We start from the raw sequence: 23687 nt of genomic DNA, 5'->3' as shown, positions 1-23687 counted from the left end.
GTTGGAATTTGGTTTTTTTTTCTTCATTATCATTTCTTTTCCGCACCTAATGGTGCATAGGACACTGCTGTGACCAACTGCTGCGTATCTTTATATTTTTTGTAACATGAAGATAAAACCGTCTGTCTTACTCTTCTGGTACTTATGCTGATCATTTCATCAAATAGTGGAATAGTAATCACCAATATTAAAAAATATATGGAGTTTTGTAGATGGCGATCGATTCGTCACATAATTATTTGTTACAATATCTCGTATCTGTCTAGAAATACAAACGTTAAAGTCATACCCCCTATCCGCAGCCTATGATGCAAAGGGCACTGCGTTAGTATACCAGGTACAGCGTATTTAATTTTAATGTAATTACGCAATTCATTGCTAGGAATTATTCTGTTTTTTTTTGTTCCTTGAATTAATATTGTTTTCTCTGCATCAATCGAATTTGTTTTTCATGTTCGACGAAAATTAAGTACCTACGCTTATAGCATTTTACTCGATTATTCCCCGTGGTGTTTTGGCTATTTCATATTTCTTATCGATTCATAAAATATTCATAAACATAGATTATAAATCTATGAGAATTTATAATTTAACAAGATGGTGGTCGAGTGGGTCAATATCCTCCTCTCTTATAGTACTCGTACCTATAAACCTGAAGGAGAGCAGATGTTACGCCGCAATTCTCTCCATGGCGAATTATTATTTTCGACCGTAGTCAAAGATAATTGGAAAAATATTCCACGGATAGAAATATTATGTAGGTATTTTATGCAAATGTTTTTATGAACTATAAAAATTCATTGGAATATTATTTATGCATGCATCCGAAACACTAACCACTTTATAGAACTACAACTTTAACTGGTCGTACTCAGCTTGTATGTAATTCCCAAAGCTTTCTAAAAAGCCCGCAAACAATTGAGAAAATGTGATTTTTGTAAATTGGATAGTATTTGTAATTAAAGGAAGTTTTTTTTTAATACGCCCGTATCTTTGTTATCACGAAATATAATATATCCTCTGCGAATTAAAGTAACTCTATCAAAATAGTAAAATAAGAATATTATACCCATCGCTTTCGGAGAACAATTTTATTAATATGTAAGAAATTATGTTATTTGAGAAATTAATGCTTGTTGTATTTTCTCGCAGATTCTGAAGATTGTGGAGGAGTATCTCGAGGTCCACGTCCTCCGCCGGATGGGAGAGAGAACCCCCTCGTTCATCACGATGACCTTCCTCCTCCCCCCGCCCAACTTGCGAGTTTTCACCGCGAGGCAGCTAAATCTATATCCCATACGCCCAGTAAGACAAATGAGAGCTTCAAGGATATCAACAGGTTTGAACACAGCATCCGGACTTTTGCTGAATCTCCGAGACGCATTGCTAAACCAACTGAAAAATCTTACGGAAGAGGCAAAGACACTAAGAGCGAAGGAAGCGTTAAAGATAAAATCGCCATGTTCTCCGTAAATAAGACAACTCCTCCGGAGCCCGTTTCTTACAGCGCGGATAAGAAAATAGTAAATAATAGAGTAACGGAGAAAGTACCTGATTACACACCTCTCAATAGAAAATACTCCCTTCCTACTGAATCGATTGTAAAACCACACGAAGGAAAAGATTGGTTTACTTCGCCGAAAAAAGTCGAAAGAACTTTATCAACAGATCGGCCAGATTTGTCTAGAGATTATACCTCGATAACGAAATTAATTGAGCCAGAACCAAAATTGAGTCCTATCGTCTTGCTAAATATGACTTTAGCCGCTACCCCCGTTGCAAGTAAAACGAAAAAAGATCATCAATCGACATTAGATCATCTTATAGAACAGAGAAGAAAATCCATGAGTAAACTGAGGGGCTTAGTTATTCCTGATTCTCAGTCCGTGGCCAATTTGCCTGAAATTAAAAGTCGTGATTCTTTAAAGATATCCAGTTTATCGCGAATTGACGAAGGTCGACATCCGGTCATTCGACCACCTGAGGCTGCGAAAACGACCGTGTCATCCACTTTACCTTCACTTTGGGATAATCAATCCATCATACCGAAATACTCCCCGGCTTTTAAACGAAAGCCTCTTCAAGTTTACGGGCCCAAAACTTCAAAAACTACAGAAATTCAAAAGTATTCAGATGATGCAGTTTTTAATAAGTGTTTCGAATTGAAAAGCCCGATACCTATAAAACCTCCTAGAACTTCTTTAGATATGAAACGACCCTTTGATCGAGAATTCGAAGAAAAAACCAGTACTTTACCGGCATCCTTTAAGGCGCCGATTGTCCCAACACACGTAAATGTTAATTTAAATTTGTCACCACAATCTACTAAGTCTAAAGGCTTAGACTTGCCTTCTAGCGACGCATCGAGCAGTCCAACATTTAAATTATTAAAGCACTTCCCCGAAACTGCAGATAGCGATGATTCAAGCTATTTATCCACGGTTTCGTCGCCTACTCCTTCGTTAAATACTATGGATAACACGGAATCGGATTGTTCTAGTCATTGCGTTATATCGCAAAAATTCCAACATTTCTCTAAGAACGACATGTTTGACTACGGCCTTCATCATGCCCTGTACCAACCTGACAATGAAAAGACTAATGTTTGTCGATCTCTTTCATCGGACACGAGTACTTCTGCGGGATCTTCCAATAGTTCTACTTTAACTTCTGGATCGCAAGCCAGTTGCAGTTCCGCTGGAAGTACGGATACTGGCAGCCATAGGGTTCTAAAGCCGCGGAGTATAGAAGCCATCAATAGAAAGAATATTCTAGCGTCAGCGAAATGTAGAAGCGGTAAAGATAATAAGTTCGGATCACCATTGATCGAGAGGAAGTTTTCTGATGTCGAAAGTACAGATGATGACTCAAAACAGAAACCGACGGAAAATCAATATCCAAAATCGAGATCCGAAGGAGGATTGGCGAATTCCATTCTAAAGGTAGCTTATTCTACATTAGTCGTCGAAGATAAGTGCACCATGAACGAAACTGATAGCACGTATAGTGATACGGAATCAGATTGCGATTTTGGGTCAGTCACTCTGACGAAGGCGGAGCTGGCGCAAAATAAACCGAAGTACACAAATGGATCCTCTATCGGCAGAAAAAATAACGATACTAGTCGAAGATCTGACGACAATTACTCGAAGACCCCCCTGGATGAACCGAGACCGACACGTATCATTGAAAATGGCGTAACAAAGAATAGTAAAGGAACCGAAAGAAGAATAATGACTGAAGTGAGCCGCGCGGAAAGTATACCGGTGTTTTCTAATGACAGCAAAACGTGCGAATACGAGAGTTATGAAGCCAGTTCTTGCGGCGCTAGTGAAGATGAACAGGAGAATTGCTGTGAAGTGACACTAGCGAGGGGAGCTTCTGGGGGTGTTGGAGTCACGTTGGCTGGAGGGACTGATTGCGAGGCGAAACAAGTCACCGTAAGTTCGAATTTCTTGTCTATTTTTGGTCTACCTCCATGTTGTCAGTCGTACTTATATTTATCGTGGTTCACAGACAATAAACAATACATACATACGACGTTGATATCTATAATAATCACATTTTGTTATTTATTTATTTGACGGACTTATGCAGTCCATTCTAACAATGGTAACATTTTGTTATGTTTAGATGTTGTTCATCATTAATATGAAAGATCTTAAATTGAAAAAATAACCGACGAAATATCTTCTAAATACTATATAGTGTCTGTTAAATAATAATAAATAAATATGGATATTATTAATAAAATAACGTTAAAAAATCTATCTTAAAAAAATGTGTTCCACCGAAAAGTCTTTAAACTAGTGGGTAACAAATTGTAATATGGATTTTTAAAATATCAAATAAACGCTGCTCTGCAGCACTGAAACTGAATTATACGTGAACACAACATACCCAAATAAGTTTAAAAAAACTTTAAACATATACCAATATTTTTAAAATTGACTAGCTTAATTAAATTCTATTCGTATGTATTACGAAAGATATTACAATAAATTATACTAACAGGATATTACAAATGATTTTACCTAACTTACATAAGGGACTATTTGATTTTTAAAATTGCGTTACAGTTCTCCTTTAATTTATTTATGTTTAAAGTATTAACTTTGTGGTCAAACATTTTAACTAAATTTAATAAATATTAGAATTGAACCACTTACCGACTTTTTCAGTCTTCCGGTTTCGAGACGTACCCGTCTCTTCGTTAAAACACTCACTACACCAACATGCACATAATAAAATACAATTCCACCTTCACCACCACCGTAGGTAGTATATATATAGTTTTTCCGAAAATACATAAATCACATGCAGATTTATAGAGATGTGAACACTACCATGTCTAAACATGCATTATCCTATAATTATTTAATGTTTATATTAATTAATTATAATTTTGGTAAACTTAATCTAAATAACGATTTTCTAATTCTTAAAGCATATATCAGGGATATGCCTGCGAGTAACTTTAATTTACCTACGCATTATCTATTATGCATGGACAATTAAAATTCGTAAAATAATCGATTCAATATAAGAGTAGAACCCATCCAAAATAATAATAGGTATCGATATGTACAATTATTATGATCGGTAAGTGTTCAGAAAAAAAAAAACAATAGGATTAACGGTACACTTTCTTTCTAAAGCCATATATCTTATTGGAGTTTTAAAATTTATAGCATCCGAGACCACATTCCTCTCTTTAAGTCAAATTTGTTTTTTGCGATTTACAATTCTAGATAATTTCTATATTAGCTCATTACGCTACCTACCAAAACTATAGAGGAGCGATATGTTAATACATATCGCTTAATATAAGCTTAATAGCTGTAATATGGCTATTATTATGTATACAGCGCCTATGCCTCACTATGCGCCAGAACGTGGATATAACGTTACTCGCTCACCGTCTCCAGTACAGTAGATAGCCGTTATTCCATTTGAATAAATGGTAGGTGATTCAATAAAATGCAAGCACTATTCAAAATGGTTAATCCAACTTAAACGAGAACTCGTGTGGCGTGTAAAGGTTATACCTACATTCTCCTTTCTCGGAACCGAGAGAGAACTACTAATGTTACAAGCAAAATGCTGATTAGAAATTCTTCGAACTTCAACAATGCTAATAACGAAGGCTCGGAGACAATCTTCTCGCAGATTATGATCACGAGAAGTGAAAAAAATATAGATCGATGATCTGATTTTAAAAGTCGATGTGATCCACTAAAAGCGATATTTATTTTTGAATTACCAACCTATTATTTTAATCACTTCCTTAATAATTAATAAAGCTCTAAAATATTATACTTACAAAACATGCCGCGATGCTTATAATAATATATTCCAATAACCTTCACTTAGCATTATTAAGCATTAGATTAATCGGAAATCAGACAGCCCATTAATCTAGATAATAAAATAAATAACAACGTTTGTATTTAAGATGATCTACAAGAAAAATAAAAGTAGGTACTCTTTTAGCATTTCAAATATGAGATTTATGACTGTCGATAAAATCGCTAATACCCTCATTTAAATAAGAAACGTGTCTGTCCAAACTAGGGATATGCTACAGAGGAAAATCAGTTTTGAGAAGGGAATATGAAAATCTAGGCATTTACAGGCTTATGTCCTGTCATTGGCTGGTTTAAGTGGCCATTTGACACACTGTGTAACATTCACCATTCTGCCTTTGTTTAAACACCCATATTTCCTCAACTCTTCCATCTCTTGACTTTTGCATAGATTTATATACTATTAAGCTTGTTGTCCAAATTTTTATTGAAATTTATGTTTATGTAATAATTTTTACATTTTGTATTTAATAATATGCATGCTTCCACTTTCCATTATGTTGTATTCCAACTCAACACAGGGTTTTTGGCCTCATTGAGTTCAGCATACGTTATTTTTTTATTTTTTTTAATGTGTATTTTTATATGAATAAATAAATGAAAGAAAAAGAAAAAAAACTACGACCTTTATCATGTGGGTGAGATTCATCCCGCTTAACAGTTTTGAAAAAAGGTGGATGTTTCAACATAGGCAGAATGGTGAACGTTACACAGTGTGTAAATCGGCCACTCAAACCGAACAATGACAGGTCATAATCCTTGTAAATGCCTAGACTTCCATATTCATTCTCAAAAATGTTGACCTCTCTGTTGCAACAAATTAAGATCTAAATAACTCCCTAGGGGGAAAATCCAGCATGTCTACAAACATTTGGACACACTCAAAACATTTAAGATATCGTTTTTTTTAAATAATTCAATATATTTCAATCTTAATTTTAAGTTTCATTCCTGTACTTAATGGTACTTACGATATTTTTATTTTTTGGTAACATTATTAATTTGTACTTTGTTCACGTTCAACTTGTCTTATTTTGGATTGATTGCGCAACCAACATAGTGGATACATTTTACGTAATCTGTAGTGAAATATAACACATCACGTAAGGATTTACATATGCTTAAAAGCTTGCAGGGGCTTTAAAAATGCACTAGAATGCTACAACGCTTGAGATACGACTATAGAATACGGAATCTCGTATAAGTATGAAAGTAAATACAACAATAAATTATTGCGCTGTACAAATAATATATTTCCGAATATATTATTATTAACACTATATTATTTATTTACTTATTTTATTAGGTTAACAAACAGTATGTTCACAAATATTGCTAATTACTGTAAGACACTCATGCACACACCAAAAAATCAGTTCAAACTTAATACAATAATTTAAATTATGTTCATAATAATAAATGTAAAAGAAACGAAATGTAAAATTTGTATACAATAATAAAGTTGAATATCTGCTTCTCTCAAAATTTCTATAATTTTTGACCTAAATTTATAGACATTGTCACAAAAATATCAGCCTCGGTAAATTTATTGTTATATTGGTCGCATATTCTATGTATTGTAGATCGTTTAAAATAGTTTGTTGACGCGTTTTCTGTGTAAAACAGAAGATTTTGTCGTGTCGGTCTAGATGGCACACGGAATGGAAGTCTTTTTAGAAGGCTAGGAGAATCAATTTTATTATTTATTGATTTGAATACAAATAACTGGTCTAACATTATTCTTCGATTTTTAAGAGTTTTTTTCACGGTACTGTATATTTTCAGCATGGTTACAGAATGTAGGTAGTTAACTCTTAAATACAAAAAAACGATAATATTACACGTATATTTATCACATAGGTATTAAGTTCAATTTTAGTGCCGAAATACAAATTGGCAAAAAATAGTACCTGAATATAATTAAATTTACTTGCAATACATAAAATCAAGATTGAAATGTCACTATCTAAATGTTTGAGTTGTTTTTTCTCCTTCTTCTTTCCTCCCCTTTTGTTTAAAATTATAAGATTCTAGAATATGTCTATGTACTTGTAATTTTCTCAAACTGAACGGTTTGGGTAGGTAGGAAGAAATCAGAGGCGAACCGTGTATAGAAGCGATTATGCGCAGCTTACCATTATATTTGACTAGCCATAATAATGTTTTATTGTAACTTTATTTACAGAAAAACAAAAAAATAATTAACATTTATTTTAAATCATTTCCACCGTTTGTATTTTTATCCTAATATAAATATAAACTTTAATTAAGCGCGCCCAGCGCCTGCGGTGAGCCAAGAAACTAGCCGATTATTCAAGCTTATTTTTTCATACAAATAAGGATACTATATTTTGGATGTATTAACCCCAGTGCGGGTTTTTTCTCCTTCGATTAAACTTGCAGATTACACAAATTGTTTGAAGATTCTTGATTTGGAAAAACAGTATTTCAATATTTTTTTCTTAAGGACTATTTTTCTTAGAGATGGTACTTTTGACATAAGACCATAATTACTTTCATGCGTCATAATATTGCAGGACATATAGCGCTCCACGCGGCCGTTTTTACCACTATTAATTACCAGAACATTCGGCCAGTTGACATTTCAATTGAATACCTAATATCGACTGAATTCATAGTGGTATTTTAAAATTATTTTTAATGAATTGTATATTAAAGTAATGGATAATATATCTATATAATATAATATATCACGAAGTTACGTCGTTTGAGTTGATCTCATGGATGAGAGTTGTTGTATCGCACAGAACCACAGAAAAATATCAATTTATAGTATATATTACTTACATTATATTATGTACCTTCTATGTAGGTACAAATATATGTTATTTTTTATAGCTTACCTGTAAATAAAATCACCATTCGCCACTGAAAGAAATTACCCATAGGCAATGTTCCCGCCCTTATATGTTTATAAATTGTGAATGCATACAATGTGTTAAATAAATAAAATTAAAATAAGGGCTAGTATAAAGTACGCAGGTAGTTAACGAAATCAAATTTAATAGTGTAAAATTGCAATGAAACATTCCTAGCAAGTTCACTAGGCACAAACATACATCATGTTTGCAGACAGTCGGATTTCTAATATATACGAACCTTATATGAAATAAGTATATCTAATGATAAGAAGAATCAATCAGTTGAATCAATTGCTTGATATTTCATTTTTAGAATAAAAATATATGGGCTCATTTTATATCATCGTAAAAATCCATACGGCGCCGTAAAATTACATAGATTGGATTTATATTAATTATATATATTTTTTTTTTGTTGTTTCTATATATTAATTGGAAGGTAAATGCACTTATTAGTACATCGTGATGCCGATAAATCTTCACTAGATTTCTTTTTGTAGGATTTTAACCCGAGACTGCTTCATAATAAATATTAAAAAAAAAAAAAATAAGCTATCAATCTACAACGATACGTATGAAATAAAGGACATGCGAGAAGTAATCATTTTTTTTTATAATTGAATACCTCGTCTTAAAACACTAAATGTTCAAAATTTTCTTTAATGTTCGAAATTGGATTTTATTATTCTGTCTATGCGTCCATCTAATATTTATTTCCAAATATTTGTGAAAAAATCGTAGATACCGCAAATTCACTGTTAAAAATACGATGTTTTTGTGTAAACAGCAATTTTCCACATCAATTTGTATGAATGAACAAAAAATATATCTTAATTATAATTTCTACCCTCTATGTACATTCATTGTCTGATAGTTCAAAGATGTATTGTATATTATTTTATAAAGACTGAAATTTTGATTGATGTGGGTGAGATTTATCCGACTAAATTATTGCACCCGGTAAGGCACGCCTAATTTTTTTTTAAAGTTTTCCACTTCTTTTCGGTCCAATATTTTGGTTCAAAAACAATATTTCAAGTTTGTCCAAATGTTTTAGACAAAGACCGGATTTCACCCCTCAGTGAGGAACTCAAAATATTGTATCTTGAGCATTTGAATTTTAACTATGACACTACGTTTTGTTCTTTTTGCCATGTTTTAAGAAAAATTATTTCAGTTTTTCGCGGGAAGAAAGCGCTTTCAGCTGTTTTCGTGTTTTTTTTATTTATTTCGGTCGTAAATAAGTTTATAATTAATGGAATCTGTTACGGTTATGCAGCATATTTCAGTTCAAATCGGCCAAGGTGAATCAAGGCCAACATTATTAAAATAACTGTTGCATCCGAACCGTAATTTTAACTTTACTAACTTAGTATTAACAATAAAAGGCAAAGTTTTATTCGGTTTCCTTTTTTCGATGTTCCAACAAATCTCAAATATGTAGGTACTCGAAAACAAAAAGAGGAACATTTGCGGAAAGTTTAATACTCACTTGGCAATATAACTTTAACAAACGATTTTTTTAATAAACTTTGTTGACTGATTTTTATAAAACGCTAACATTGTATCCGTGAGCTCACGCTTTCATTAACGAATCGAGCTAACTTTGTCGGCGTTGTGTAAAGTTGAAGGATTCATTCATGAGGGCCAGGCTGCGCTGAAGTGCAAGTGCAAAAAACTAATTGAAGAGTTGTAAGAACGGCACTTCCAAGTATGGAATATTGGCGTCAAGGTAATTTGGCCATTTCGACCACGGAAAAAATCGGACGGCTCTCAAGCCTAAAATCACTTTCGCCCGCTGTTTAAATGACGGTCGGAGTGGCAGATGCGCCCGACTGGCCATAATGGGACTTTTGAAGCAAAAAATGTTCACGAATGACGCGATGCGATGGACATATCCATGGCGACTTGATTATTGTTTCATTACTTAACGTTATTTCTGAGTTATCGTTATTTGGACGGATGAATCATTAAACAATTTACCTACCGCGTTTATGAATTTTCTTTACTTCGTATTTTAGTCAATCTAAACGATGATTATAATATGTCACGCACTACACAGATATTATATAATCATTGCGTTTTTTTCGACGTTCTCAGTTTATTTGTAATTTTAAAGACAAAATTACAGAAATTTTAAATATATACATATATTAATATTTTTACTAATTTAAATCTTCAAGTATAAAGAATTAGTAATTTGGCGAACGAAAGATAAAAAAATGTATTGTTTTTTATCACTGTCTGGTAAAAAAATCACCGTGTAGGTAAACGGTCATTTTCTTTCGGGGACTTAAACGCACGGTTGAACTGAAAAACCCAAATTTTCTCATAAGTTATTTTGATGATTCACCTATTCTATATGTAAATCAAAACTTAAATGTGATTTTGCAGACATAATAATTCTTATTTATACCTTATCATCGCTCGATAGTGCATGGGGCAGTGCATTTAGTCACCAATTGCAGCGTATCTCTCTTACATGGAGGCAAGTTGATCAGTCTTACGCAATTTCAGGGAAAGTAAAATCGTACCCAGAAGGTGTTCTAACCTTTTAAAATGAGAATTGCTTATTTGTTGCATTTGTCCATGACTTAAGAATATACCTACTCGTAAACTGTAAAAGGTAGTCATGAAATGCGAGAACGGACGCAGCAATTTCCAGTGACGACTGTCACAAAGCGGATGCGATATGGTTGGCTGGGCCATTTCATTTATTCATTCATTTATTCATTTATTGGTTTATACATACAATGTTACAAAATGGCACAAAAAACACTCTGGCAAATTCTGCTAGTACTAGGAGTAGGCTCAGTATATGAAGGGTCGGCAAGCCAGAAATATTAATACGCCTAATGTTGCAATCGGTTCCTATATGGGCAAATGCCTGTTCTAAGAAACCGATTTGTTGCGGCAAATACGGTTTACGAATATAGGAAACATATATAAATAAAAAACAATATTGAAGAAAAAAAAAAAAACAGTTATAGCCCAAAAGAGAAGAAAAGAAAAAAAAAAAAAAGTTTACATTAAATGTGAAAATACAATTAAATACACAAATATAAAGCATACATACTTCGTACATACATATACACATATATACACACATATACATACCTATACATATATATACACACATTCATACACAATATATATGCACATGCGAAAATACAATAAATTTATATATGATTCAATGGGATATATATGATTCAATACAATAAATTTATATATGATTTACCGCGGATGCTTTCTGAGAGCCTTGACCACGCTTGTCTGCTTTACAAGGGATCAAGTTCTCGACGTCCTGGCCGTCCACCGCTGACTGTTCGTCGGCGCGGGCGTCGGCAACCGACAGGGTTACTTGGAGTCTCTTTGTGGACACCATAGGTACCAACTAAGGAGCGCCCATGGAATGATGACGTGCGTAATGCTGCATAGAATACATAATTTATATTTAAATATTAATTGCAAGAAGGCGAAATTCAATAGATACCAGCTCACTACCTTTTTTAAAATGTCCGAAACTTACAACAGTTAGTCACTTGAATTAACGTGTCTTTTTTAATTATTTTCAGATTCACAAAGTGCTCCAAGGGAGTGCTGCGGAAAGAGATGGTAGACTGCGCAAGGGAGACAGAGTGATATCTATCAACGGACACATCATGAAAGGGGTAACACACGCTCAATCGGTTGCCATTTTAAAGGTTTGTCCTTATACATGGATACATTATTATTATTAAAATAAAGGCTACACTAGTTTAACACTAATCCATTAAACATCGCGTAGGCTGTAGTCTCATAAAAAGTAAGTAAATCATACGTTTTAGCCATTTTAAAACGCTAAAAGTCGAATGGCGTTCGAATTTTGTTAAAAACATAGGTACTATTATACAGAAAAAAATGCTTAAAAAAAAAATGTTACTTCATAGAAAAGGGTACGAAAAAACGGTTATTGAAGTTATCATTTCTCGTACAGTTAAATAAAAATATTACAAAATTTGCGAAAAAATGCTTGTATTTCTTTTTAAAAACAAAAAAAAATAATTTTTCTAAAAGTTTTTTTGTTCAATTTATTATCTTCACACAATTTGAAGAAATTTTACTTTAATACTAAGTCTTTTTATGAGAATCAACGTGTACCAAAGTTTCGTCTAAATTTTAAGTGCGTAATCTGCCGATCGAATAGAAACTATAAAATTAATTAAGTATATTTTTTAACAAAAACATCTTAGAAAACGATTGTTTTTATGCAATGCATGTTTAATTATTTTTTTATTGCGCAATTATGAAAAAAGAGCATTTTAAAATGGCTGAATCGTATTATTTCCTCATTTTATATGACTACAGCCTTAAATGCTACAAAAATACAAGGCTTATACCTATGATTGGCTAGTTGTTGTAATTACTATTTTGGTATTATTGTGCCTATTTGGCATATCTACATTTTTTTTCAATGAGGAACTTCAGCCCTATGGGAAATTGGATACAAAAAATGTTTTCATACGCGTGGTAAAAACATAGAGTATTAAATTGTACGGTAAAGATTCTTGAAAATGTACGAAAAAAATTAAAATAAATATTTTAATATAAACGAACTACTTTGAACGACGTCACTAGTTCATATAAATCAACCAATGATAAGAGAGTTGTGTAAGATTTCCGGTTTACGGTATGACAACGGACCGATCGGTAGAACTGACTGAGAAGAAGCGGAAGAGAATTTGAGACGTCACACGCGGAGTAATTTCAGAAATACACAACTTCAAAAACATGAAAATAAAAAAATAAAACTTTGGCTTAATTTGCTGGTTTTTTAAAAAATAAATTTTTAAACCATTGAACTTCCTCATTCAATCTGTGAATTGTAGTGAAGTAAAAGAGCTTATAAAGATTCAATCGAATTGAAATGAAATTGTTTTATGTGTCAATAGAACCAGAATTCTGGTGTAGTGTTTTTGACTTAGGCGAAAAGTTTAAAAAATAAAATCAAGTGGAGATAAGTCTCCCGTGGTGTAGTAATTGGCAAGTTTGCATACCGCGCTTGAGATTTGGTTCCTGGCATGGTCGGCGTAAAATATTTGTTTTTTGTGGTTTTACACTACAATATTTCACCGCATTTCACTGTTCCTGAACTGGTACCTGAAGCGTAAGATAATCACCTTACCCTCATATAACAGTTGATTGAGATACGCTGCATTTGGTGTTCCAATGCATCGCATCCGATGGTGTATAGGAAACTGGATTTGAATGCATTATTCTCAGTTAAATGACTAAAATTATCACAATTTACTACATAACCTTGGTGTTTTGATTCTAGGAGATGTTGCCGGAAGTAAGCATTGTTGTTTTGGGGAAAAGAACAGCGGAAAACCCACCTCCCGAAGTAACAGGTACCTACACAATAATGTTAATTTGACGATAACTTTCGTGGTTTATGATAATTGTTTAAAATTGAGATTCGCCACAATTGGCATTGGCTCGGTCATATCTTTAGGTTATTTTAATGTTGCTAATTTTTAACGTAAACTATTAAGACACTTTCAATAATTGTTCACATACATAGTTTGAATAGTTTTGATGTCAAATATAATCAGAGGTCAATTTTCAGAAGTCAATTTACCTGTGCGGGCTTCAATCTACTTTGATAGCAGACAAGCAGATTCGTAGAACAATTCATTCATATCTTATGTTTGTAACCATTAAAGAATACAGATAACATACTGCTGTATGTGATAAATTCAAATAATTTAATTTTCGGGGCATTTTCGACTAGTAAATAACCTTAAAAATGGGATTGGAATTGTGATAGAGCTGGGTTCAAATTTCGTACTTCTGATCCGTAAGTCCGCGACACCATGATATGCCCGGGATGGTCTTACAGAATTTTCTTTGTATTTTTATAAAAAAATATTATTCATGACCAAAATTCACATGCCAAGGAATAATAAAATACGGTCATGTTAGAATTAAAATGAAAATGATTGCATTCAGTCGCCGTTGACAAGAATGATTAGAATGGTGAAATGTATTTCATGATCTTTGTCATTTTTCAGTAAAATTTCATAAAAAAACTTGTCGATCAGTCCTGTTATTTTGAGGACTTGAACAAGCTGTTTTTATTCGACGTTTATTATCTCCAATTTGTACGGCGTCTAATTTTCTTGCTTTTAAATCATTCCTAATGGTTTGGCACTATCGTGTGGTCAACTCTTAATGATCGAGTAATGATTACAATTCTTCGCCTTCAAACTTTTTTGGTACGCCAGAGCGTTCTTTATCTTCAAAATCAACGTTAATATTTTCAAAGCGTCGAAACCAATCTCTGCATGTTGTTTCCTACAGAGCATAATCGCCGTAGGTCTCTACAAGAGTTATATGGCTTCAGCTGCAGAATTGAAAAAAAGGAAAACAGTAAAATGAAAAACATTGTTTACACTTACGTATACTGTAATTTCAAGCGTAATAGTGGAGCTTCACGATGAAGTTGGCTATAGTATTTCTCTATCTAAAAAGGCTAAGATTACACCATCTGTCGGGAAACAGCATGAACTTATTCAACATCAAAATATCATCTATCTTCCACCCATGTCTTTACTTTTTTATATTTTTTAGAAATTTAAGTTTTTATTTTTTTGTATTTATTGACCGTGTCCGTTGATAAATGAATAAATAAAATGGCAGATTTATAACATCCGTATCGATCTACGATATGTTCTACCACAATGTTAATCCATTTATATTTCTTTGGTAAAACTACATGTTAATGCTTTATTTGCATACCACATATTTTGCTAATTAACCCAATGAACAAAAGAAAAACGTTTACTACTTCCTTTATTACTAGTCTAAAGAAGTTCACCTCGAGGCCTTGACTCCAGAAAGTAAACAGTAGTATGCGGCTTCTGCGGAATGTGTCATTAAAGCCAGCCATTGTAACAATAATGTCATTTGTCTATGTTCATACTGCAATCATCTTAATTACATCGAAAAATCATCATCTATGTGGACCTTAAAAATATATTATTTATTTTTGGTAATAAAGTTTTCAAAAATATTAGCGTGATTTAATTTTTAAAAAAGGCCATATTGTTAAATTGAATAATTTACTTTTATTAGTTCTAAGATTGTTTCGCCAATATTAGAACCATTTTCTTGTTATTTGTTAATTAATTGAATACTTGTACTTGATTAATTTGAATAACGTTATTGATTTAATAACATCTTCCCTTATCGTTGAAAATAGTTTGAGTTAAAAAAAAACATATTTTGCCATGCTTAGATTTATCAATTTCTGTCATTTAATAGCCCAAATGTCAAGAATTAACAAACTTACATTACGTTTCTAAAACTCATCAAATTTATTTTGAGTTCTAAAATAGATGATTTATTTTTTATATATTTTTAAAAAATGTAATATTTTTATCTTATCCGTGAATTTTACAGGGCTGAAAATAAAACAGAAACAAAGAATTGTAAAATTTACGTTAACTTCTAATTAAAAATATCAACAAAACATAATTCATTGGACCTGAATATATATGTCAAATGTGAAATTACTACAATTGTTTTTCTTTCTGTATTTTAGTATATAGGCATAATAAATTACTGTGTTTCAATAATTGTGACCAAGAAACCATATTTTTGATCAATTTCTCATTGCACTTAAGACTTAAGATAAAAAAATGTTCTTATAAAATTTGGATATTTATTTATTCAAAATTACACTCGTTTAAATTTGAATGAGCTTATTAAGACTTTTTAGGCTGTGCCCGTGTCAAGCCATAATAATTAACAGTAAAAATACATAGTAAAATTAATTAAATTAAATTAAAAATTAAATTAAAATAAAAAAAAAAACACGTGATGCAATAGAATAACAATTCAGAAAACTAAACTTAACAGTAAAAATAAAAAAAATCCAAAGAAGACCATGTGAAAAAAATAATCAGATATAAATATTAAAATACAAATTATACATACACATATAATTTCTAGCGTTATCCAATAGTCGTATCGACACATATCTAGGTACTTAACATGTTAAAATTTTATTTTTATAATTACATTTTTATTTGTAGTTGACAAGTCTTCAGCTGTGATTTCCATAGTACTGGATAAAACAGACGATACTCCCGGTGGAGCTGGTTTAGGAATTTCTCTCCAAGGAGGAGGGAGCAGACCTTTGTTGATCAATAGATTATTTACTGGTGAGCATTTTGAGAATTTTTTATGGCCGCTTGAAGTTTTTATTATTTCTGGTAATTTAACTGGTTATCGATGTAAAATGTTTTTGATATTATTGGAATTAAATGCCGTATCAAAACACGCAAGATCCACGTTCATCAGAATGAGAAAGGTGTTGTCCAACCATGATATTAATCGTGACCTCCAAATGCGCATTTTGCGGTGCCGCGTATTCTCTGTGCTCCTGTAAGAAATGGAAGCTTAGACCCTCAGCAAAAAGTAGATTAAAAAAGTTAGAGTCCAAAATAAAGACTATTAAAATCTAAAAGTGGCAGTATTTCGGACACACCCAGGGAAATATGCGAGCAGAATGGGGCCTGTGCTGCTATTCTAAACCCTCTCGCGGCTGTAGAAAACCCTTTTATAAAAGTGTTTTCTACGGCCTCGACAGTGTTCAGATTAGAACCCCTGGGAGTAGAAGAACTTCCTAGCTGTAAAACTTGCGGCAGTGGTATGCCAAGTCTTCAGTGAAGCTTTTCCGGGCAGCAAGAAGAATAAAAAAAAAACTTTAAAATACAAAAATGTTCGAGAATAATATGTCCGTTTTTTGGCCAGTGACATCCAAAAATCTCATTACCTATGTATTTGCATCAACAAGGAAAAACATTAAATACTAGTAATTTTAATATTATTATTTTTGTACCTGTCTAAAATATGAGCAAAGAAACTGTTCATTTATTTTTATGTTCTTATGATTTACCTAAATATTTTAATTTTGGGGACCTTATTTAACGAATTGTAAAATACTCCCTATTCGAAAATGGGAATCGAGTTGACCACAACTTCAAAACCCACTCAACCATGAGTGGGTTTCGAACCTCAGGCCTCAGGACGTGATTCTGCAACACTAGCTATGGGACCACAACCCGGTTCTTTCCATTTTATTTTTTAAATGGTATCCAATGAAAAACTGGATGGGTATTTTAATTTTAAGCATGGTTTCTTATGCGTTTTGTCTAATGAAGGCAATAGCGAAAATGGTTCATTAAAATTAAACTTGTCAAACATTTTATTTTTATGAATAAAAAAATTATCATTCATAAATAGTTTTTGGGTCCCCATTGAAGAACGGTCTCATAAAAATATTTCAGATCAATTTATTTTATTTTATTTCTAAATTTAGATTTATGCAAAAAAACCTCATTAATATATTACAGAAGAGATGAAGAACATAAAAAATAGGGAATAAGCAAGTCTAGGCATTTACAGGGCTTATGATCTGTTATTGACTGGTTAAAGTGGTGACGCATTGTGTTTGTATTTAAATATCGATATTTCTTCATTACATATTCAGCTGTTGATTTTTGTAAAGTAAAAGAGATGAAACCTTTAGTTATGTTGTTTATTTTCATCCGAATTATTTCACCTGCTAGCGTGTAATTACTTAAAGCAGGCAATGACATGTCATAAGCCCCGTAAATTCCCAAAATTTTATGTATTTCTCTTCAGAATGTACTGCATCGGTATTTACAATTGTACAATCTTTGTTACAATATGGTATGGGGTGGTGCATATGCCAATATATTAAACCCTCTTTAAATAATACAAAGATTTATTATTACAGTAATTTTAAAGAAACCCTCAATATTCAATACTGAAAGTCTATATTAAATATTTAAGGTTCATACAGTAGACACTCTTTATTAAATAAATTCTATTATATAAATTTATAAAGAAGGAAAAATAAAAGAATTTGAGATGAATAAGTCACTCAGATACCAACGTAATATTAAAATTCCTAAATTCCACACAAGTCATGGTCAAAATAACTTTGTCTTCAAAGGTGTAAAAAATTCTAATTATCTCAGGAATGAACTAAAAACTATTAAAAATAATATACTAATAAATAAATTTAAAGTAAATATAAAGAAATTTTTTGAACACGTGTAAAAACTACATTTAATTTTAATTAGTATGAATGTAATATTGTTTTTTCTTTAAATATCCTATGTTTTTATTTTTTTCTCATGTACTCGTATATTTAAAATGTTATAAATTCTTATAAATAAACAACCACAAAAGTGTAAGTCACTCTCCGAGCACAATAGTTAGTCTCTTTTTTTGAAGAGTTACAGTGATAACATGTACTAGATGTATAAAAGTAGATATGTATAGAATTTTTAAAAAACATGTACCTTTTATGAAATTTATAAATAAAAAAAAATAAAAACACATTAATGAAAAAAAAATAGTTTGTCACTTGAAAGTGTAATTTCCCACTTCTCTTTTACTTACATAAAAATATCTTGATTTTGACTATTACTTTTTTCACAGGTGGAGCCGCAGCGAACAGTGGTAAGATTACGCCTGGCAGTGAGTTAATCTCAGTAGGAGAGTCTCACCTGGCTGGGTTTACCCGGACTCAAGCTATGAGTGTTCTAAGGGGGCTTCCCGCTGGTCCCATCACCCTAAAACTAAGGGCCCCGTAAAAAAACCAACGCAATCCTCTAATCTCTGAACAATTTTTTCATCTCAGTTATATTATTTTGGTTTTATAATTTTTATTTAACATTTGATATGTGAAATAAGCACGGTTTTGTATATATTTTTTGTAACAAGTAATTAAAATGACCACAATGTTTGTAATCCGATTGGGTTTTACTTTTATTGATTAAAAAAATTATTAAATCTTGATTGCGAAATATGTACATTGCGATCGGATTTTTTATAAAGGAAAAGATGTACAGAGATTAGACTTTTTTATTGCGTGAGATTTTGAATAAACTGTGTAACATGTAAAAGTGATTTTTTATTGTATTAGAATTTAAGATATATAAAGCAATATTTGATTATATTTAAATCATTGTTTAGTTTCTAAGGATTTATTTTATTAAAATATATTTATGTAGGAGATTACATATTATTTATTTTTGTTAAAATCAAAACATGCTTTGATGTCAATGTACTGTTTATCTGAATTTAATAATGTTATCTTATTCAGTATATTTTTCTCATCTTTTTAACAATCAACGTTCAAATTTAAATAACGTACTTTTGTCGGTAAACTGTTTGCGTAAAAATAAGGTATTTTATGTTTTTTGGACCACAGCAGGCCAGGAGTCCTAATCACAGTGGTGAATCCACAGCACAGAACATCCAGTCTGGGGAAAAATCACATTTAATATTTCTGTTTACCGGAAACCTTATTTGCCCGAGTCTTAGCCACTACACCACGAATGCTGTATTTAACGAATACTTAAAAACAATATTGTTGCATTATAGGCAATAGTCATAATCGACAAAATACCGACCTTTCAACTTGAATTAATTTTCTAAAAAGCAATAATATACATTTTTACCAAAAAAGGTATTGACAAAACGAATAAATGCACTATGTGGTTCTTTTCAATTGTCGACTAGTAACTTTATTTAGTGAATAGACAATTTTCTCATAAAAAAACCTTGTGCTTGTTGGATATTGATAATTATTTTCGCTGAGAATTTTATTGACTCTCGGACGAATTGCATTTGAGCAATCAACCATTATTATTATTTATTTAAAAAAATATGTATATTTATTTCGAACTATCATGATAATTTTAATCAAAAATAATTTCATTTACTCTACATTGATATTCGATTGATATGTTTTGATATTATTCTTTGTGAAAGAAATACTGCTAAAGATATGGTGAAATATCTAAAATGTGCCAATTTTATTACTCTTGTATATAGACTGATCACGTGCCTTGTGTGAACTGAAGGATAAATAATCTAATGCTCTAAATTGAACACAGACCATCCTGGGAAAACAGTACACAGTAGTAATGTTAAATCTTGCCAGTATGAAAATATTCTCCCAAAATGTGTTACTAATTGGTTATCGGTGTCAAGTTTTAAATTACAATGTAACCTTTTTCTATTAATTACATAATTAAATTTTTTCTGTATTTACTTCCATTTCATACTAAAATATTTGTTGATATTCATTTATTTTCTGTCTTGAAAAACAATAGATAAAGGTTACTCTTTTATTAAACCCATTTTTCTTCTATTGTTGAATTTTATATAATTTACTTGGCTTTTTAACTTTACTTGGTTTGAAATGGTCATCTTTTTATCATTGTGTATGTTGTTTGAATTATTAGTATTATCAAAGGTATTTTTAAAATCCTTACTTTAGCGAAGCTGTTTGAAATATAACAACCTATTCGCATTTATGATTTAATAAATCGACAAATTATTTTTCATCGTTGCATTATCTAAGTCTACTTAAAGTGTAATATAAAATTATTAAATATATTTTATTTATAATTATTTATTTGGAAGAATATTCTTGCCTATTTCTTTGAATGATTATTTAAATATTTAGACTTTCACCGTCAAATGTCGAGAGTTTTCACAGATAGGATAATCGATCATTTAAGGGATTTTCCAAATTATCACAAAGCATACTAAAGAGTTACCAACATTTTAGTTTGTTATTTGTTTGAAAGGAAAGGTAGGGTCATTCTAATACAAATGTATACTTATATATTTATGGTATTTAGAGGAAAGGTTATTACTGGCCTATGAGACAAAGACGGGACCCACCGGAGCTTAGGAAATCCAGTTATAGATAATATTATTTTTTTTATACGTATATTTGCCTTCCTAATTATCATAGTTACAAAATGGGAAACCTGTCGTAGAGCGAGGTTCTAACCCCGGACCTCGTGATCTGAAGTCCGGGACGCTAGCCGCAGGACCACAACCCTTATAATTATGCATGTATGCGAATTCCGCAAAAACTGTATTCAAAATCACTTTTGTAATTTGGCTATAAAACATTTTTAAATAGAGTTTTGCAAAATTTGGCTCATTCGTAATATTGTAAAATTATTTAATATAAAATTCTATATACCTATCCCAACTGTGAAAACATACCTTATAACTGAAATTTAAAATAATTTTTCAAACGATCGAAAATAAAGTATTTTCACATTATATTAAAATCATTAAATAAAATTGAATCCTTTTTTTCTGTTTTAGTAATTTATATCTTAATCAAAGTATTAACATGTATCATCATAATAGTTTTGTATCTAAATAAGTAGCTTATTACATACCGATATCGACCTATCGATACACATAAACGGGCCCTGAGCCCTCAAAAATGATGACACTTAACTGATGCCCAACGCGTATTTAGTCGTTCTTTGACCGCCAGCCGGGTGTTGCGTGAGCTTTTGACGTTAAGAATCAGGACCAAAATGCCTGCTTGTGTAGTGCAAACGTGTAAACATCGTTATGATAAACATTGTAAAAATAATGGTGTAACTTTTCATTGGGAAGTATTTGTTTACAAGTGATTGACGAAGCTTTAAATAATTATGTAATATCAAAATAAATAATGCTTTATTTTAAATGTCAAACTACGCCAAGTGGCACAAAAAACGAAGTTCTTTTGTGCACTTATAGGAATACGGTTTTAAAAATACGGTAAATGTGAGTTAATTGTATTTCAGCATTCCGCAACATCCAGTAAAAATAAAGAAATGGGTAAAGATAAAACGAATTTAAGGAAAGAATCTGATTGGGATCCATCAAAAACGGATTTTATGAAACATTTAAATACAAACTTTTTAAATACTGAAAATATATATTCTCTAGTTTTCGTAGATTAGGCTGTATCCCCGAATGCAACCGTGGTATATAATACACAAACATTGACAACCTCGGTAAATATTACTACGTTTACATGTTACTACTTTAAAAAATATTTTACTCTACAGGGCCTTGTCTGTGTATCAATAGGTCGATGCGTACCGATCTCTAGAAGTTCAAAATTTCTGAGAAATAATTGTAAGAATATTTTTTGCCTTCATGTGTGATCATTGTTATTTTAATTATATATTTTATGTTGCGTTTTTTGACTCATTTATTTTGAATTTTGTACCTAGTTTTGTTGTCAAAAATATAAATAAAGCTACATAAGTATAAATATATTCTGCTTTTATTTAATATTATCCGTGTAAATGTAATACGTTTTTGCGTCGTGATAAACCAATACACCTAAATGGTTGCACAAAGTACCAGGTCTTGAAAAAAGCACTTTTATTGAGATTAAATCTGGAATCCAACACAACCATCTTGACATGTTGCATACTGCACCATGATAGGACCGAGATTTCAGAATTTAACTATTTGCGATTAAAAATAAATAAATTGTTTACTATTTTGTACCCTATATTTTTTCTAAAATGTAACATGACATCAAAATACTATAAGAAATTGCAACAAAAATTATTCACTATCATTATATATTATTACTAGCGGACCTGACCAACGTTTTCCTGCCTAAACGTTGGCTTGGCTGATATTACCTTGGAAAAAAGACTTTTCATTGATAAGTAGGTACTTTTTTATGATTGAATTCCACAACTTAAAATTATAAATATTCAAATATTGAATTTAAGTAGGTGCCTAGATATGTGTTTATGGTTGAATTCCAAAACATAAAATAATTCATTTTCAAATACAGATTTTTTTTTGCAAATCTCGAACTTGGCTCTTCTCACCAACAGGGGTGCATTTTATTCAAGAATACAATTTTTCAAAAATGAATTGTATGTCAGTTAATATTTTTTGAGTAATACCAAATAATCCAGTAAAAAGAAATGAATGGGAAGAAATTATAAGAAATATAAGGAAATCTTATTGGGATCCATAAAAAGCGAATGTTGTTTGTAAACATTCAAAAACAACATCTTTCCATTTTTTTTGTATTTGCATTCTCGTCGAATTCTTTTAACTTTTTTTTTACAGATTCGATTGAAAAATTTAATATCTACGAACACGTGCAACGCAAAGATCTACATTTCGCTGAAAACCTCACGTAAATCAGTTAAGCCGTTTAGGAGGAGTTCAGTGACATCACAGAACAGAAGAATTATATAAAGATACACCAAGTCAGTAAAGGGCGATCTAGGGCATTTCAATAACAAACAGTGTAATAATTGTTATTATAACTATTTAGCATTGTTGAACTAATGTTTAAAAAAAAAACAATTGCTTGGACCATGTTATTTCAAAACTGTGCAAAACGAGGTTCCTGTGTTTTAAGACATCATTTAATTTCCCTGTAAAGGTACGCAGTGATAATAGAATAACATTCCAATTGTACGTACATACTTTGCTTTCAATTTATTCATACTCTTGTTTTGCCTATTATTAAAACTTTCACATTTTAATTTTTCAACTTGAATTTGCTATC

The 23687-nt window shown here is 31.5% G+C and overlaps 1 protein-coding gene and 1 long non-coding RNA gene across 4 annotated transcripts in view; one reads left to right on the top strand and one right to left on the bottom strand.

The window, feature by feature from the left end:
- Positions 1 to 22415, top strand: part of bbg (PDZ domain-containing protein big bang) — a 131284-nt gene extending 108869 nt beyond the window's left edge. For all 3 annotated transcript variants that reach the window (XM_088236790.1, XM_088236791.1, XM_088236792.1), the window contains 5 exons: positions 1153 to 3440; positions 11824 to 11952; positions 13566 to 13638; positions 16327 to 16455; positions 18767 to 22415. In XM_088236790.1, coding sequence (XP_088092916.1) covers positions 1153 to 3440; positions 11824 to 11952; positions 13566 to 13638; positions 16327 to 16455; positions 18767 to 18921 — 2774 coding nt within the window. In that variant the 3' untranslated portion in view covers positions 18922 to 22415. The remainder of the gene's footprint in view (positions 1 to 1152; positions 3441 to 11823; positions 11953 to 13565; positions 13639 to 16326; positions 16456 to 18766) is intronic.
- LOC148274676 (uncharacterized) overlaps positions 16607 to 23687 on the bottom strand; it is a 49161-nt gene continuing 42080 nt past the window's right edge. Inside the window, exon 2 of the long non-coding RNA XR_015824233.1 lies at positions 16607 to 16676. This is a non-coding gene — a long non-coding RNA (uncharacterized LOC148274676). The remainder of the gene's footprint in view (positions 16677 to 23687) is intronic.

The sequence above is a fragment of the Micrasema longulum genome, unplaced genomic scaffold (genome assembly GCF_059751315.1).
Source record: "Micrasema longulum isolate JH-2025_06_02 unplaced genomic scaffold, ASM5975131v1 h1tg001607l, whole genome shotgun sequence".
NCBI lineage: Eukaryota > Metazoa > Arthropoda > Insecta > Trichoptera > Brachycentridae > Micrasema > Micrasema longulum.
The sequence above is the reverse complement of the archived record's forward strand: the minus strand, read 5'-3'. Positions and strand labels throughout refer to the sequence as shown.